Raw genomic sequence first — 19,095 nt, forward strand, 5'->3', positions numbered from 1 at the left:
CATGTCTCCTTGGTGGCTATGTGTAAAACCCTTTCACAAAATGAAAAATATAGGCAAAATTCAGCATTATATCATTGATGTTATCAAACCATCCTTTACTCTTTTCAGAGATGGGGGAATGAAGTGTGTTCATGAAAAGCTTAATGGTTGGAACCATAACATTCATACGTCAACAACTGAAAAGGAATGCATATCTTCAGATTTCTTTGTTGCTGCCTTTGTCTTATGAATCAGCTCCAGCGCCAGGAACCTGAGGCCAGGTCAAGATCAGAAAGCCATTTTTGGGCTCAGCAATTAAACAAATGTGCAATAGACTTTCCCTTCTATTTAGCTTTTATTAAAAGAAGTGCTAGGGTACTGAGATGCAGTACATCATATTTATTACCAAAATTATTAACAAATATACAAAACTTATACATGTAATTTTCTTACATCCATTTATTCTCTATAATACTGATTTTTGTTCAAGTAGGTTATCTACAGTATGTAAACATCCCTTGGATTGACCTCACACAGATTAGGAAAGCCCTCTAACCCATGCTTTTATCAGATACTTTTTTATTTGGCTTTCATTTGTAGCATCTAATCTTCACATTTGGCACATGGAAGAGACATCTACAGTGCAAAAGAGGCAGATTTTCTGGTTTCGTTCTGAACAATTTTGCAGGGGCCAGTTAAAGAGCCGAGGAAACGGGCACTTTAACTTGATGGAGTTGGAGTCATCCTAACGCCAACAACTCTTGGTTCAGCCATTAAACTTGAGCACAAAGTCAATGCCTCTTCCTTCTCCCATCCCCCACCCACCCATCATGCAAGGCTGATTCGCCTTCACCTTGTCTCAAAAGGGTTAAAAGAAATTCCATCCATCCCAGGACAGGTAGGTTAATTTCACCGAATAACAATTTTTCAGTGTTCTTTTGTGTGGGTTGGTTTGTGCAGTTTGATGAGCCAGCAAAACTCTTAAGTGGCATATAAGGTAAGACTTAAAAAAAAAAAAAAGAAAGAAAAGAAGGGAAAGAGAAAAAGAACAGGATACAAGAATCAAACTTTCTTTCAGCCGCCACCTGTGTATGTAAGACCAGAAACTCTTAGTGGGTGGCGAGGGACCAAGGCCTCGGCGAGTGGCAGAGAGAAGTCAATTTCGCCATAACCTAACCTTGGGCTCCAAGCCCTTGCATACAGTGTCACAAAATTTCAAAAGAAAAAAGGAAAAAGAAAAGAAAGGTAATTGGAGTTACTGCCCCCCTCTTCCTGTGTTTCCTTTCGATTACTTAACTTAATGTAACCAAGTAAAGCTGATCCAGAGAGAGCTCCCGTCGCCGCTCACCCCTTCTCGCTCTCCAGCACAGTATTGCTCGTGTGGTCGGCTGCGCCCACGGTGAGCGTCCACCGAGAAAGTCTGGGTTTGGACGCGCGCCTGCCTCCCGGCTTCCGTCACCACAGGGGCGCCGGCCCCTCCGACGCCCCGTAGAGCTCCGCCAGCTTCCGGAAGCGGGGCCCCCAGTCCGTCAGGAAGTCGAAGCTCTGCTCCGAGTCCGACGTGGCCGACTGCAGCGAGCTCAGCGACCCGGCCACGGAGCCGTCCCCCTCGAACATGTACGTCTGGAGGGAGTCGAAGGGGGGTGCCCACAGGTCCATGTCGGCCTCGTAGAGCTTGGCCAGCACGTAGCTGTGGACCGTGCTGTTCACGGCGCACGTCTGAGGCACGTAGCGGGAGAGGCTCTCGATCTCGGGCAGCATGTCCTGCCGCGTCTTGGGGGCGCCTCCGCCCTGCGCCTCGCGCGGGTTCCACATGGCCGCGATGTCGAAGGCCTCGGTGTCTTCCTCGCCGCCGCCCTCGTCGTCGTAGCGGACGATGTTCTCGTGGATGTTCTCCTCGTCGTCGATGATGTACGGCTGTTTCCGGTGCCTCCGCATGGACAAAATGAGCAGCACCAGCACTGCCGGGAAACAAAGACGACAGGTGTGTACCCGAGAGCCCTGGCTGTGTGTGCGCTGTGACGCGAACTGTCTACGATGGACCGCAGGTGTGGGGAGTGTTCTTTGAGTGGTGAGCTCAGAGACCGCGTTTGGGTGCTTTAAACCACAGGGGCTACCTCGTGCTCACACGTTCTGCAGGTCAAGTTGAGACTCTAGGCCCATGAAGCCTTATGGTTTTTCCAAATGGTCCATTTAGAAGAAGTATATAAAATCTCTTTGCCTTCATTAGCTTATCGCTTTGAAATTGTGTGGGGGTGTGTGTGTACAGCCAGCCGCCCCAAATATAATCCCATTAACTAAGCACAAAGCATCCTGGCCCTCCATGGAGTCTGTGCTAAGTATACATTTCTCCTATTATGAAGTGGGAATCTTATTATGTAGGTGGACTACAGCCTTTTAAAAAAAAATTTACATTACTATCTTAATAGGATTCTACTTTGTAAGTATCATGCACTAATACGGATGCATATAGACATGGGCTGAGTATGAATCAAAGGCTTAGTCTTTTTATACCTCTTTCAAAAAACAAGGCTAAGTGACCTCTGTTTTCCGATAAACTCAGATCCTCAGAAAGCCTTCCATTACTGCGGTGGTTGTGACTCTGGATCCAGTGAGGTTCATGGAAGGGAGGGAATGAGCAGTGGCATTTTATATAATTCATGTAATCAAAGAAGCACCGTGCTGTTAGATGTGCCTTTGCAGATTTGGGTAAAATTTTATCCTAACAAATGTATTTTTTTTCAAGGGTGTGTTTGCTGGGGTTTAAGGGAGAGATAGAGATAATCCCATTGAACTGTTTATCTCTGTGACTGGAAATGTTTTCCAGGAAGTGTGGTGAGGTTTAGCTGTAGAACTGCTATTGATTTACCCCCCCTTCATATGCTTTGTTACAACTGGTGAACAGTAACAGCTTGACAACATTGCAGAATAAAACTGCAGTTAACCCAGGGGGAGAAAAATGAAATATAGTTGTGTGCGCTCAGTAAGATTATGAACTGCTTAAAAAATTCGCAGTAATGATTTTAAAAATTTGAATGTAGAATGTGGTTTCTATAGATTGCATTTAATAATGTTAGTACCCAATCTATTCCCAGATAGCTTGGGTGACAAAACGCACACACAGGAAACAGTGATACATTCTCATGTATTTTTTCTGTGTGCCAGAATACAGCTCGTGGACCACAGGATTGTGTGATTTCAGAGAAGTGGACTAATGAGGCTCTAAACAAGTAAGGGCTTAAACTGGGTGTGGAAGGCTGCCGTGTGATCTGGATGGACGCAGGCTGGATAAATGGGATTCTGTGTGAACATGCTGTGTTTGTGGGGTTCAATAAACAGTTCCTAAACTCAAATTTTATTTTCAGTGCACCATGCAAAGCAATGGAGAAAGAACATTGATGATTTTTGCTCTTATAAGTTTGTAATCTAAGGAGATTATAGATACTGATGATTAATGCAAGTAAGGCAGTGATAGGGGCTATCATAGGGTTCTAAGTGATGCAAAGGGAATAGAGAGGCAGGGCCAGGCAATTCTTCCTAGTGGACTGGAAAACCTTCACATAGATTATGTGGGAATTTCAGTAGGGGTGGTATTCTAGAAAATGCTAGAAAGCAAAATTAGAAGAGTGTTTGAATATCTGCTGGAAAGAATTCTGTAGATAAGAATTAGGCAGCTTATAGACCTGGTCCATCTTACATTTATCTTAACAGATATCTTGCATGTATCTTACAAAATAAGGTACAAATATCTTATATTTTAGATAGTCTGATTTAAGTAACAAGTATTGGATAATGCCCTGAAAAATCAGATTCTGGGAAACATGGTTGGTCCTATTCAACTAAAAGGCTTCCCTGACAGAAGAGAACAGTTCTAGGGGTGTTTTGTTCTTTAAATATTATAGGCTTTATAATACTTAAAGGGCCAAAGGGCCTATGAAATTTTCTAGGAAGTAGATACATACTGGAGACAAGAAAAAAAATCCTATAAAGTCAAAATTATGTTTATTTAATTGTCCACAAAATGGATTTTACTGACAGATCCACTGCAATTGAATCTTACTCAGTTTTATGAATTATATTTAATTTAGGATGTGCATTCTTAGAAATAAGAGTGCCTGAAACTATGAGGATTGTATATAAAGTTGCATAGCTCTGCTCAGTTTAGCTCCTGACAACTGTCTATTTATTCTGTACAATTCAAAGGATAAGACATAATGGGTTTGGGAAGCACAATATAAATTGCCCCTTGGACACCATTTCTAGCTTGAGAGCCTTTCTGTGCCAGTCTTTTTAAATCAATCATTCCGTAATGATGGCTTTTTCTACTCTTTGTGGGCAAGGGTGAACTTATAATGTAGACATTTTCCGAGGAAAGAAGTAGGGACAGCCAGTCTGGAAATTTCTCCTAGGAGCAGGTTCCTGCAAAAGGCCTCTAGTAGTTTATACTGTTCTGCACTCAAGGACTCCCACTGCCATCTCATGGACAATCAGGGAATTGCAGGAAGGTGTTACTTGTCAATGCAGACTGGGAGTAGAAACCAAACACTTCCCTCTGATCCCAGGGATCTGAGGACTTAGAAAAGTTAGGTATTTATATGACTTCTCCCTTCGTATCGCACTGAACTAAAGCAACAAAATCAAACCACATGCTGGTAAATGTTTTTTTGAGAAGCGTATTCCATAGACCGACCTAGAAATTCAGTCAGGTGCTGATATTTTGCAATCAGAACCTTCTTTCTCTGGTCTGACTCAGCCTTGTGGTGTACAGGTAAACCTGGGATCAAGGGGTTATGTGGATTTCTGAATGTCTATTCTTTTTTTTTTTTTTTAATGTTTTTATTTCCAGGAGAGAGAGAGACAGTGTGAGCAGGGGAGGGTCAGAGAGAGAGGGAGTCACAGACTGAAACAGGCTCCAGGCTCCGAGCTGGCTGTCAGCACAGAGCCCGACGCGGGGCTTGAACCCACGAACCACGAGATCATGACCTAAGCCAAAGTCAGAAGCTTAGCTTAACCGACTAAGCCACCCAGGCGCTCCTCTGAATGTCTATTCTAATTTAAACCCGCAGGGCTGTATTTTGTTCCTCACAGAATGCTAGGAGTTCTCTCACATTGAATGATATAAGTCTCTACTAAGCCTGCTTTTTTCCAAAGCAAAATATGTGTGCAGTGAATTAATTCAATCAGAAAAGTCAAGATATGTGTACAGATATTTTTGTGGTTTCCAGAATTAGTTCAGGTGTTTTATTGTTTGTTTTTGAGTGTTGAGTTAAAAAAACAATTGCTCCAATGGCCTTGTGTGCAAGGGAGGTGGGTGGCAGCTTGGCTGAATGATTTGAGAGGAGGAATAAAGGCCCCCTCCCTCACTAGTGCTCTCCCGCCAGCCCGTCCTTGCATCTCTGTGTTTCAGCAGCAGTGGCACCGCGGCCCCGTGGGCCCTGCGCGTGCTCCTCGGCAGATGGCCACAGAGCCGAGGGGCGCCGATGAGCCCGGGAGCTTATTGTCCCAGATATCCATGGGGCCACTCTGTCAGTCCTTTCAGGCCTCTGCCCAAAGGACTGCTTTTTCAGTGAGGCCCGCCCTGACCACGTTGTTTAAAGTTTACTGATTTTGAGAAGGAGAGAGAAAGTGTGTGTGTGTGTGTGTGTGTGTGTGTGTGAGGGGCATTTACAGAGAGAGAGAATCCCAGGCAGGCTCTGCATTGTCAGCCTAGAGCCCCATGTGGAGCTCAGACCCATGAACTGTGAGATCATTATGTGAGCCAAAATCAAGAGTCTGACGCTTAACCGACTGAGCCAGGCAGGCGCCCCCTGACCACTTTGTTTAAAATGACACCTCCCCTTGTCTCCTGTCCCCTGAGGATACCCTGCCCTCTTCTCTGTAACACCGCCTCCAGAATTTGGGGATGAACAGTTAGGAAAAGAGCCTTTACTGCTCAGATACAGGGATGCACAAGGTAGGGTCGGCCTGCATGTCACTTCCTGCTCTGCCTCTGACATTTGGCCTCCGACCTGTCACTGTCTCTTAATTTATCTGAAACGAAGGGGTTAAAAGAGGGGTTTCTCATATTCTGCCCCAAATTGTCCTGTTGTTTTCGTGCTGTTGAAATGAACTTGCTGTGTTCTGAGGTACGCTTTGTGAAGGCTGGGGCATGTGTGTTTTGTCAGTCCCAGCACATGGAGAGGTACCCTGGCCCGTGGTTGATGCCAGATAAATAGGTTTGCTTTGATCTGGGCAAAGAGCCCATAAGTTCCTTGAAGGAAGGGGCTGTCTTCGGTTTCTTTATTCTTTCCCGGCCTTCCTCTGTCACCTTTTCAATAAGCATGGTGTAGAAAACCGGGTCTGAGCAGCGGTGTTAGAATGATAGCTGTAAGCCCTGGCAGGACCCCACGGGGTGGAAAGGAACCACCTCCTTACCTAAGAGGACAAAGATGCAGGCCAGGATGGCAATGAGGGCGCCCCGGCTCAGACTGACCGGGAGCATGTAGGCCTCAGGGCTGCAGGACAGGACGTGGCCGTCGTCGTCACAGCTGCACACCTGGATGGTCAGCGTGCCCGTGCTGCTCAGCACCGGCTGCCCGCTGTCTGCTATCAGGATAGGCAGGTAAAACACACTCTGCTCCTGCTGCCGGAAGCCAGACCTCCTGGTGAGAATCCGGGCAGTGTTATCTGCAGGTGACAGGGATTCCGGGGTTGAAAACGGGGAGAGGAAGAAAATGGAAGAACCAGTGAGTAAATTAATTTCTTGGCGTGAGGAAAGCAAGAGGGCAGGGGTGGGATGTGGGATGGCCAGAGAGGGCGGTCAGACATTCCCTGGAGGCGTTTAGCTGCGGCCACTTCTGATTTGTCTAGATCAGCATTTGAATTCAGAAACCTCAGATTTTTGCTTGCTTCTAGGCAAAACCCTGAGGCCTCGGAGAGAAACCTTTTTTGAGAGTCTGTTTTACCCTGTTTGACATAAAGTGCCCAGGGCCAACTGTTAGACTTCAGATGTAACTGCAATGTTCCTGTGAAAACTTGATATGAGTGAACAGTCACTGGCCACTTGTGGTCCCTGTTGTTCCCGCTCAGCAGCTTTCCAAGGCCAAGGGGCTGCTTTGTGCCTCCAGGAAAGGGATGCCGCCGAGCTTCCGTGGCTGTGGCGGGTTGCTTATTTTTGCCACTTTGGCTGGAATTCATGTCTTCTGCTATTTTCTTTTCTGTCTCTGAAACACAGTCACCAGGTCCTGATCACATGAGTGATACGCCCGGTTCCTTCCCCCTACTTGATGGTCTGAGTTTACACGGTTAATATGAACGTGGTGAGAATTCGTTCCTGAGCAGCAATACTAGGCTTTTCCCTCCAGGTTTAAACGGGATTAGCAAAATTATTTAATGTGTTTCCACAACGGTGGGTTGTGTGTGTATTTATATTTATATTTGCCTAAGGTAGTGTTTTGGGATCTTTTATTTTTTAATCTGTGCTTTCAAGTTTCCGCAAGTGGGTTTGAATTCTAAATCATATATTTTTTGCAAAGTCAGATCATTTTTAGCAGAAGAAAAGTTGGAGAGATGTGGTAGGACATGCAGGCAGTGACTGTCAAAGCTGATATCAACGTGGAAGTTCCTCTGGTCGTGTTTTATATTTCACAGGGAAGAGTCTAGAACTTCACAAAAACTTCTGAGAGCCTAACCAAACTAAACATTGTTAATATCAATATTTCTGGTTCTCTTTCCCTTCTTGGACATAGTAAAGGATTATACTTTTCTACCGTCCTGAATTCTGGCATGTCTACAGGATTTGCTTTTGATGATGATAAATGAGCAAAAGTGATTCTGGTCACTTCCAGGCAGAAGCACGTGACAGCTGGTATGTGGGTCTCTGTGCTCTTCTCTGGGTGTGGCATTGTGCAGGAACGTGTAAGATGGAGGTCCAGGCAGCCTGGGACACCAGGTGACGTGGACAGCTGTCCTCATTGCTCAGACCCACGGTCTGCTTTATGTGAGCAAGAGATTAACTTTAGCTGTGTTAAGCCACTGAAATTTTTGTGCCACTTGTTGCTACAACATAGGCTAGCCTATTCTGATGACTATATTCTCCCTTCCAACTCCTCCTTGCCCTGCCTTTTCATGGTAGCAGTTACGGGTTACTGAATGCTTATGTGCAAATACTTAGTCTTTACACGAAGTATCTCATTTAATTTTCACATTTGATGAGATGGTGATAATCTGACCCTTTTACAGTGGGTGAGTTAAGGCCTAGAGAGATTATATAATTTGTTCAGTTACTTAGTAGCAGAGCTGGGATTTGAACTCTGGCCTCTCTGACTCCACATATACATTTCTTCTATTGTGCTGTGTAGCTACTTAATTAGTTTAGTTGTACTAACTTTAGAAAATTATCCATCCAGTGCAAATCCCTTCCTGTCTTGGTACAGACCCCTTTCCTCTTTTATTTCCTTGTCAAGTGGAGGAATATAGCAACTCATTGCTGACCTGAGAATTATATTAATCTTTCTACCTGCCGTACAACCCACCTACTTCTCTGTTTATCCAGATTTAGTAGCTAAGTATTATTAATTCTGTTTCACAGTGTTAATTTTGTTTTTCCAGAAACCAGGTTTTTCTCAAAAAGAATTCTGTTTTATTTTTATTTTTCAGTTTAATCAAGGCTAGGTTGTAAGACTTGTAGAAAGCTTGACCAGAGCTGAATTTCATAAAAGTATTATATCATGCCTACTTAACACAACATGTTTCTTGATCTCAGAATTATTTCAGGTTAAGTAAAAAAGATCAGATCATTGTGTTGCTAAGTCTAGTCTTAGAAGGGATCTGGTATATAGTAGTCACTTGTAAAGATTTTGTTGCCTCTGATAACCAGGGCTTTAGTAACCTACTTGGAAGCATTATTTGTTTCCAAGGGGACACAAACATTCTTTTTCCTACAACAGTTCCCAATTTTTAAAAAAAAATTTTTTTTTAATGTTTTTTAATTTATTTCTAGGAGAGAGAGAGAGAGAGACAGCGTGAGCAGGGAGGGTCAGAGAGAGAGGGAGTCACAGACTGAAACAGGCTCCAGGCTCTGAGCTGACAGTCAGCACAGAGCCCGACGCGGGGCTCGAACCCACGAACCGCGAGATCATGACCTAAGCGAAAGTTGGACGCTTTAACCGACTAAGCCACCCAGGCGCCCCAACAGTTCCCAATTTTTAATCCTCCTCTTAATGCTTACTCACTTTCTTCTTCTTTTTTTTTTATAATATAATTTATTGTCAAGTTGGCTAACATACAGTTATACAGTATATAGTGTGCTCTTGGTTTTGGGAGTAGATTCCCAATATTCATTGCTTACATACAACACCCAGTGTTCATCCCAACAAGTGCCCTCCTCAGTGCCCATCACCCATTTTCCCCTCTTCCCCCCACCATCGACCCTCAGTTGGTTCTCTGTATTTGAGAGTCTCTTATGGTTTGCCTCCCTCCCTCTCTGTTTGTAGCTATTTTCCCCCCTCCCTTTCTCCCACGGTCTTCTGTTAAGTTTTTCAAGTTCCACATGAGTGAAAACATATGATATCTGTCTTTCTCTGACTGACTCTAGGAAAATACACTTTACTCCAGTGAAATGCCCTTAACTTTACTCACTTTCTAATCTTGGGGCATTTGCTTTCTTTCCTGATCTATCAAATGAGACAGTGAGAATCAGAGAATCAGAGGGATTAGTAACTTCCTTGAAACCTTAGAGGATTATTATAAATATCAAACAAAGCAAAGTATGGGCAAATGTGTTTGAAACTGGAAAATGCTATATATGTACAATCCTTTTAATAATGCTTTGAGGATTAACAAGGCTCTACTTGAGGTAGTGCCTTGTTGTATTCATGAAAGGCTATCATGTTGAGGGCACGGGAGTTGAGGTCCTGACAATAGATCCACCAAACCAGATGTTCAGTTTTTAATGAGCCTTAGTAAAAGATACTCATGGGATAAAAAAACAAAACAAACAAACAAAAAAAACATGAGGAAATTAAGAGTTCATTCATTTATTGAAGATGTGCTGACTTTCATTTTGGAAAACCTTCCAAGTAATGAGTCATTTCTTTTATAGTCATCATGTTCTAGTGGCTCTTCTTTTTAAAGTATTGGCTCATGGATTGGTGTCCAAAGTCATCTTTAAGCAAGTTGCCGCATTTTGCTGCATATGGTTTCTGCATTGGATCCGACAAATAGAGTGAGAGAACAGTGACATTTCACTGAAAATTTGGAGAAAGACTATAATGTATTACACGCCCCAACCCCAGGGTTTTCACTATAAAACCAATCCTAAGTGGGCTGAAATCACTTTTTGTAGGAAGGATTTCCCTGTGAAGCAGATAAATGAATACTTCAAACTTTGATCCAATAAAATGTTGGGATGTTTAATTTTAGTACTTCTGTTAGGATTTATAATATCCTTCCTTCCAGAATTAATAGAGTGATTTTATGATGACATGTAGAAGGTTAAAGGAAAGACTTGGAGGAATATTTCCATTTAAAAGAAAACGGGTTTAATAGTCTCAAGTTTAATGGCAGAATATGATTGAGGGGGGAGTGGAATTAATACTTTAAGTCTCAAATGATTGGTGTTTGAGACTAAGACCAGGCAGGCCTAATCACGACTTTTTGTTACCCTTTGTTTAGATTGTTATACAGTGACAATTAATATTTTAGAATTGGAATAAAAAATGGGGCTGGTAGGGCCCAGAGAAGTGATGATCTCTGTCCACAAGGTCAGATAGAAGTAGCAGAGTTAATAACAGAAGGAGTTCACTTGACATTTCTAAATTTTTTTTTCTGATCTTCTTTGAAAATCATCAGGCTGGAGAACAGAAGCCCCTCCTTGTCCCCTCTGTGACCAGTGAAGAGTGTGCTCTTCATTTCTTAGCTGATCATAGTGCTTCCTGGAAAAGAGGGGTCTGGAATTTCCATTCCAGCTAAGTTGTAGTGGAGAGTGCTTTCTAGAATAGGAAGCCCCACCTGGCTCTGTCTTTTTAAAATCATTGTAAAGTAATAAAGTTGTTTCAGCGCCCAAACTACTCTTTGTGAGCCTCTGTTTGTCCTTTGTTACCTTAGGCTTTGTCTCCCTTTTGTTCTAAGAGCTCTTCACTGTTACCACCTTTGATGCTTGCCCAGACATGTTCCCTGAGGGTTCTCTCTTTGTCTAGTTCAATGTCTATCATCTTTCTCAGATTTTCCCCAGAGTTATAGAACATACAGACATGGCTTTTATCTGTGGGAATGAAAGAAGGCTTCTGCCTGTGTGCCTGGCACAGTGTCACACACACAGCCAGCTCTAAACCATTTGTCAACCAACTGAAAGTTTCAGAATCAGTAGAGGGCATTTTTTTGTCTTTGATGTTTTGAGACAAAACTTTAAAAAATACTGCAAATGAGCATTAATGTCTTTGCTGCTACTAAAGAGCAGGTGACCTTTGACATGACGCTGTTTTCATGGTAGAGTAACCAAAAGTATCGAGCCCAAGATATAGAAGGGCCTTGGTGGCCACCTGTCCACCTGGTTACCTTGGTTGTCCCGAATGGTGAAGTTGGGGTTGTTGGCAGCTTCCGGAGCCAAGCTGTAGTAGAAGTGCTGACCGCTGTGTGGGTCATCAGGGTCCACTGCACTCACTGTCTGGATCAGCTTGGGGGGTGACATGGAATCATGTGAATCAGAGTCAGAGGAAAAAATCTTAAGGACCCAGTGAGATCCCAGACCCTAAAATCCAATAGTGGATTGTTTTACCTACTGAGAAGACATCCTGTAACTTACCTGGAAAATCTCCATGGCATCACACAACTCAGGATTGAATTTTGGTCTTTATTGTTGGGCCTGAGTACACTGACTGGCACATGGTGACTCTTACCTCAATACGTCAGGGGTTAGGCATCCACATAACAAATTCTCACACCAGCACCAGTCATTTTTAAGCAGTCTGAAGAGAAGACTGGGTAAGAAAACTGTGGGATGCCACAGGCCCTGCTTGTTTCTGTTTTTAATTTTTCCACTTTACCTACTTAATCTATCATTTGGGTAAATATTTTGGGGTCAAATTGCTATCTTTGAGAAGCCTCTGTTTAAAAATGACCAACACCTAGAAGAGAAATAGACACATCAACATCTACTGTGTCAGGTTAATGGAGCACAGATAGGAGGGGATGGGTCGCAGGGCAGTTGCTTTTTGTTGGCTGGAAGGAAAGCTAGGAAATGTGGAGAACCCAAGATCTAGGGTGGGAGGTGTGGAACAGACTAGAATCAGAAGCAGGACCTGGGGTTGAGGAGAACAGAAGAAGGGTTGGCTTTCTTTTGAGCTGTTTGGCCCCAAACTTTGCTATTTCCATAGTGCTTTTTCAAAGTAGTAGGTTTCCATCAGGGTTATGAAGGCCATGATAAAAAAGCTACGAAGGGAAGCAGTGCAGAAAACACAATTGAAAAATTAGCAGGCCATCCGGGAGGGATATAGGAAAAGTGTTGCATGAGTGGTCGCCTTCCTCTGTGTTTCCTCTGCCAACCAATGCCACAGACACCTCCCACCCATCTTGGGCCTGGCCCTGTAGACTTGACATTTCTGCTGTTTAAAGTTGGTTATGCTTCTCTGCCACGGTAGGAACAAGGGTATCAAGGGTCATTTGGAGGGCTCAGGTGGGCTTGCTTATTAGTTATTTCTTCATCTGTAAATTAGTGCTACCCCTCAGTATACGGAAGGTTCAATAACAAGAGAGGGAGGCTCCCAGCTAAGGAATGACACTGTGTCATTCAGGTCCCCTTCAGTGAAGGATCTGATGCCCCAGACTTGTCAGTCTCTTTGAGGATTGTCTTATATGCTGAGAGTCACCTACCCACAGTTACCACATTCTCCCAGGGCAACCCACATCAAATGACTGATGTAATAGTATAAAAGCCTGACCATCCCATCTAAACTTGGGAAAACTAGTTCTAGAACTCTTTGAAGTCATCCAAACCTTGTTAGTGGGTCTGCATCACAGCTGGAGTTCTCATTTGCCTAGACCTGCAAAGTCATGCTTTTCTACGGGCATTGGTCCCAAGGGCATTCCTTAATAAACATCTTATACCAGAAGTCTACTTCTGGATATGCCTCCCGGCAAACCCAGCCGGCAGCTGGCCTCTTTTGAATCTAAAAGTTGAGGGAATGGAGTTGCATTAAGGAGAGGGGGTGATAGAGCCCTGAGAGATGAACTTGCCCCACAGCCTAGCCTAGTGTCAGTTCTGCTCACACACGAGGGCCACCCTACCTCCCTACCCCTACTGAGACAAATCCTATATTTTCCCTCTTGCCCACAGTGCCAAATACATAAAGACAAAATCTCTCTCTCTCTCTCTCCAGAACATATCTCTTAATGAGTGTTATAAATAGTCGATTACGTATAAGTTGGCAAACATAGTTGGGTAAATCATTTCAGAATATCTAACCTGTGGAATCATAAATATATTGGTGAAATGAGGGCCCTGAGCCATAGGACTGGTCCATTACAGGGTTTTTAAAGAATGAGGGAGCAAAGACCCTGCCTTGCTGGGTTAATTTCTGGAGTCTGAATTTGTTTGACGGCAAATTTGGTTATCTGTAGCAGCTGGGAACAGAGCAGCCTGCTCTCCTGCCCTCCGCTCCCCTGACAGATCAGATTGCATTCTCAGCCCCACTTGCCACGCAATATTCTGCTTAGCTGGCTTCATTCTACCTTTAGCCAGCATCGGGTATGTTGTCTGACTGCTTTGTGAGCCTCTTTTCTGGCTGCTTGCTAGGAGGAATGCACATATTCTGACTTGGCAGACACACAGCTGACGACAGTACCCGACACCTCTAACACAGGAAGGCCTGATTCTTTATAGACCAGACATGCCTACTGAGCCGGGTGCTTTTGAAAAATCTTCAAAACATGTCCCAGAGTCAAAATCAAGGGGTAGCATTTTCAGGATCTTGGGCTAAAGATGATAAATATGACAGGCTTGTGGCTCATGACCTGAACTTTAAGTCACAAATAAATTGTGCTTCAAAGGACCGTCTAATAGGCCATTAAAAGATATATTTGGAATTGTAGAAATGGGAGATACATGTGTGTGCTCCAAAAACAAGAGAGGTAGTTCAAGTGCTATTGACCCATCAGAATGCAAATTCTATTCTGAAGAGCTTTAAGAAAGGAAGTGCTTCTTTTCCTGGGGGAGAGGAGGTTAATTTACTGTGCTGCTACTCACCTTCTCTATAATATAGACTAGTAATTAGCTTTGTCATGTATTATGTATTTGTCATATTATAGTAAAATTTTATAAAACAAAATTTTATATAGTATACTTTGTAAACTATATATGAAAATTTTATATTATAATATAAAAGAAATTATTAAAATAAAGGTCCAGACCTTCTCACTCAAAACTCAATTACCATAGCACAGTAGCTCTTGATGTTTTTGCATCCTGCCTCCAGCAATCTTTGTTCACAATCTTTGTCATAATTTTATATAACTGCAAGCATATACATGTATTTTGATACTGTCTCTCTTTACTGATGATAACACAGATCATTTCTTACACTGTAAAGTCAGCATCGTAACTTTTATTAGCTGTATAATGTTTCAGGTCTTCCTAAAAATTCAATATATGTGGAAGGAAAATTATCCTAGACTTGTTGAAGAAAAGTTTTAGGAGTGCTATAGACCATTGCACTGAGTTTCAAAAATCAATGGATGAGATGATTTAGATCAGAATCATGATAGGACATTTTTTTTCCCCTGTGGAGGATGTGAATCACTTTTTCTTTTGAGTGAGAATGGCAAAGATGTGTTGACTTACTCTTGGTGAGTACAGGATGCTGATAGAAGTTTTGGGTATATACACTAGTCTGTGCAGCAAGGTGCCACTCTCCAAGTGGAGAAGTGAAAGCAAAAACTACATTTCAGCCAGAAGGCCTGAATTACCAAAGCATGAGTCCTTGCCTTGTAGATATGTACTTCACAGACTCATAACTTTCATATTAAAACTATCCTGACCCATTTGCCTCACTTATCCCCAGGACCATAGAATAGACTTTGGAAGAAGAAATTGGGACAGTCAGGGGGTCTGTTGGGTTATAGGTAGAGACGAGAGCATCTTACAGAAGCAGGGACACGGCCTGTGCTCTGAGGTATAGAAGGGTGGGTACAGGGTGGTCAGCAGCCCATTGCACGCATGAATACATGGCTACTCCAAGCAGAGTTCTGGATATTTCTCAGTTACACCACTTGGAATTTGATCCACCAGATTATTCATTTACATTTAAAAGCATATTTTAAAAGAATATACAAATATGACTGCAGATTATAGAACTATGGTTATTTCATGTTGGTGAAAACTTGTTCCTTCAGATTTCTTTGCTCTCAAAATTTACATGACATGAACAACATTAGGAAAATGGTGTTTTAATTGAGGGAGGAGAGAGAGTGTAGGTATTCTAGGTAGCAAAGCATTCTGAGAATAGGACAGGCAGACCCTAAACAAGGTACCTGTTGTCAGAAGTTAAGAAAGGGAGGTGGGAAGATATAAAAGTAAAACTTCTCTGCTGCAGATATTTTCAGGTGTTAGTGCTCAACTGAGGAAAGAGGACTCTTCCCCTGATCCTCATGGTCCCTCGCTCCCAGGACCCAGAGGCACATATTCCTACAGCTGGTACTATACTGTTCAGTCAGTAGATGGGTAGGTAACTTCAGGCCAGCCTGTGAATCAAGCTACCATCAAGCATTACTTTGGTCATAAAATGTAATGGGGGTCCCCATGCTTGTTAACAAACTGTTGTGCCATGATACACAGAAGTTGGGGACTCTTGTAAACTGTTAGTTTCTGGAGTCTAAATTTCTTTGATGGCAAATTTGGTTATCTGCAATGGTTCTTTTTATGTGTTGGGGGTTAACCAACATGCACGCCACACAGACTGCCTTACCTGCCCTGCTTTGGCATTTTCACATACAAAAGCTTCGTAGAATCTGGGGAATTCTGGAGCATTGTCGTTCACATCTAAGACTTTGACTGTGATGGAAACACTTCCAACCTGGGAAGGATTGTCTAAAGAGAACACAAAGGAAACCAAAGGTGAGGAGTCAGCAGTACAAGAAGGTAGCTCTTTGCTGGTATAGGTATTTACCTTGTCTGTCTGTCTTTTTAAAAGAATGGATAAAGAACATGGAGATGGCAAGATAAATGTAGGATGCGTGTGCTGCCTAAGAGTGCGGTCAGAATATAAGGTGTGTGGGCAAACAGGTGTGTGTCTCAGAGAGTGTGTGATGTCAGGAGGAAGGGGAGAAGAGTCCGATTCCGAGGAGGGGGCAGGTATCATAAAATGCATCTTAAAAACAGGCTCACGCTTCAGGTTCTGGAATCAAAGACAGATTAGTTCTGTAATTCTTAGCTTTAAAAGAGCCCATTTCTAATTGGATTCACACTCTGTGGCATTGCTTGGCTTTATTCCTGTGCAATAATCAGTTCTTTGAATTATATTTCAGAAGGTTTCAAGCTATTCATGGGAGTCCAGATAACACTGCACATTTATGTCTGCTTAGGGACTAAGGAGATATTACAGGATCAAACGCACACCAAATCTGAATCTTTCGGGCAGAAGTTACTCGTAGTCACTCATGGGGAAATGTGTCTCTTTGGTCTGACTTTTGCTTGGCAGTGCCACACAAGGACAATTTCACATCCCCAGGAGTGTCCCTCCTGTCCTTTTTTGTTTTGGCCACATCCCAAGAAGATAAAATAGAAATTATAAGACACAGAAATTATTCTTCATAAATAGTTTTGTGAAATCTCAGAATGCCTTATTCTTTTGATTTATTTTTTCTTTCTTTCCCCCAAATACCAATGCTCTACTATATTTTCCCCTTAAATATTTCTATTGCCTTTTTACCAAAAGTGCTGACATACTTAAATTTGTTTCCATTATAACCATGGTACTTGTTTATAGAAGGAATAATGAAAGTACAAAAAAAATCAGGGTGCATATGATCCACAACCCTACCTCCGGATATATCCATTATGTAATATATGTGATATTACGTATGTGTCCAAAAATATGGAGACACACATGCACAGACTGCAATTAAGCAAAATTAAAAAGCTGGATTTAGAACTTTTAGGGCAGTATTATCCTGTGTCATTGAAATATACTTTGAAAACATGTATATTAATATCTGCTGAGAAAGTTGTATTATTTGACTTTTCCCCCTGTGTTAAAGTAACACTGTGGTAGACATTTTGGTGCACAGATTTTTGTTGGTATCTATGATAAAGTCTTTAAGATGGTTATTATAAATAGGATTCTTGAGGAAAAAGGGTATGAATATTTTTGAGAATCTTAATTCAAAGCTTAATTACCCATTTTCCTCCCTGAATGGCTGTATGTAGTTCTGCCAGTACATCAGGGTCTATACATTTCCCTGAGACTGTACCATCATTAAGTGTTATGAAAAAAATTGAATGTAGTAGTAGGTAATCTACTTTTTTGTGAAGTTTATAATAAATATGTTAATCTAGTTTTCAGTAGTTTTCCAATTTTACGTTTATGTCCATAAATCTGCCTTTCATTTTTAACATTTATTTTTGAGAGAGAGAGAGCAAGTGAGCGAGCATGAGTGGGGGAAGGGCAGAGAGAGATTCCCAAGCAGGCTTTGTGCTGTTAGTGCAGAGCCTGATACAGGGCTCAAACTCACGAACTGTAAGATCATGACTTGAGCCAAGATCAAGAGTCACATGCCTAACTGACTAAGCCATTCAGGTGTCCCATGAATCTCCCTTTTAGTGTAAGATGTCTCAACTTCTTATATTCATGTTTGTGTGTATGTATGTGCATAGTAAGGGTGATATGTTACAAATGCTACTTTTCATCCCATGGTAATATTTTATACTAAAGATGTTCAGGGCAGACTTGCATGTGGATTATTTTGAGCTGGAGGCACTTGAAACCCTGTGGGTTCAAGATAGACTTTTGTCCCTCCCTTAACCCCCAGAGAAGAATCTAAATTGGGATCTTTTCCCAGAATAAGGGTTATTTAACAGATTTTATCTGAGTGACCCATCTGTATGGTAGGGTTAACCTCTGATTATTAAATATCTGTTTTTCTTATAGCCCTGTGAAGACATTCCTTTCCTTTGACATCCCAAACTCCTACCCTCTTCTCCTTAGTTCAGAATACAGGTATATCTCCTTGTGCCTGTGTGTGGAATTTTTATGTCTGTGTGGATACCCTTTATGTATGCCTGTTAAATTTGATTTTCTCTTATTAATCTGTCTCAGGTCAATTTGATTCTTAGTCCAACTAGAAGGACCCTTTAAGAGGACAGGAATTCTTGCTCCCTGACCATACTATTTGCATGCATTCCCAATCTTTTAAGGATTCAAAGCCTTTTAGGTTTCTCAGGAACTGTCCCTTTCTTTATACAGAAATCTAGCCCCTTGATTTAAGTATGCTAATTTTAGTACTGCTTTTGCATAGTGGTTTTCTTTTTAATCTCTAGCACAGGACTAGGTATATAGGAGATAGTAAGTATTTGAACTAAGTGTTTTCACTTACTTGTATAAACCATAATTTCTGTTTCTTCCCATAAAGAATGTAATTCTGTTCCAACAAGCTCTAGAAATGTCTACATTCTACATTGCTTATATTTTGTCATATTATGGAGGGCAATTTATTGTGTTACTTACTCATTTCCATAGCAAGGACAGTGATATTATGCCAAGAAAACTCCTCCCGATCAAGGGGTCTTGCAGTCATTAGGGCACCTGTCGTAATGTCCACGTAGAAGAATCTTCCAGGGTCACTGCTTCTGTCAATGGAATATCTGTGAAAACACACATTAAATGTGTTGTTTTATTTAGATAAATCTACAGCATATTACATGAGAGAATTGAGTGCACACCATATGAAACATGGCTCAACTAGTCCTGAGTTATGGACACTTGAAAGACTGCATGTGCTGTTTTACCATGTCTAGAAACAATGCCCCCACCAGACCCCCCCCCCCAAAAAAGTAAAAAACCAACAACAGAGCGTTACTGCTCGAATTTTCTCATTTATAAATGGAAATAAAACAGGGTACCAAGCTTTAGGGCAGTTTTAAGCCAA

General features: G+C 42.2%; 1 protein-coding gene across 1 annotated transcript in view; it reads right to left on the reverse strand.

Annotated features, from left to right (window-relative positions):
- Positions 1–336: 336 nt before the first annotated feature.
- The window catches only part of CDH20 (cadherin 20), a 204,875-nt gene continuing 186,116 nt past the window's right edge, over positions 337–19,095 (reverse strand). Inside the window, exons 8-12 of the mRNA XM_039230486.1 lie at positions 18,675–18,811; positions 15,918–16,039; positions 11,515–11,632; positions 6,394–6,645; positions 337–1,940 (exon numbers count right to left, since the gene is read on the reverse strand). Coding sequence (XP_039086417.1) covers positions 1,435–1,940; positions 6,394–6,645; positions 11,515–11,632; positions 15,918–16,039; positions 18,675–18,811 — 1,135 coding nt within the window. The 3' untranslated portion in view covers positions 337–1,434. The remainder of the gene's footprint in view (positions 1,941–6,393; positions 6,646–11,514; positions 11,633–15,917; positions 16,040–18,674; positions 18,812–19,095) is intronic.

Source organism: Hyaena hyaena, unplaced genomic scaffold (genome assembly GCF_003009895.1).
Source record: "Hyaena hyaena isolate Hyena2069 unplaced genomic scaffold, ASM300989v1 scaffold_47, whole genome shotgun sequence".
Taxonomy (NCBI): Eukaryota; Metazoa; Chordata; class Mammalia; order Carnivora; family Hyaenidae; genus Hyaena; species Hyaena hyaena.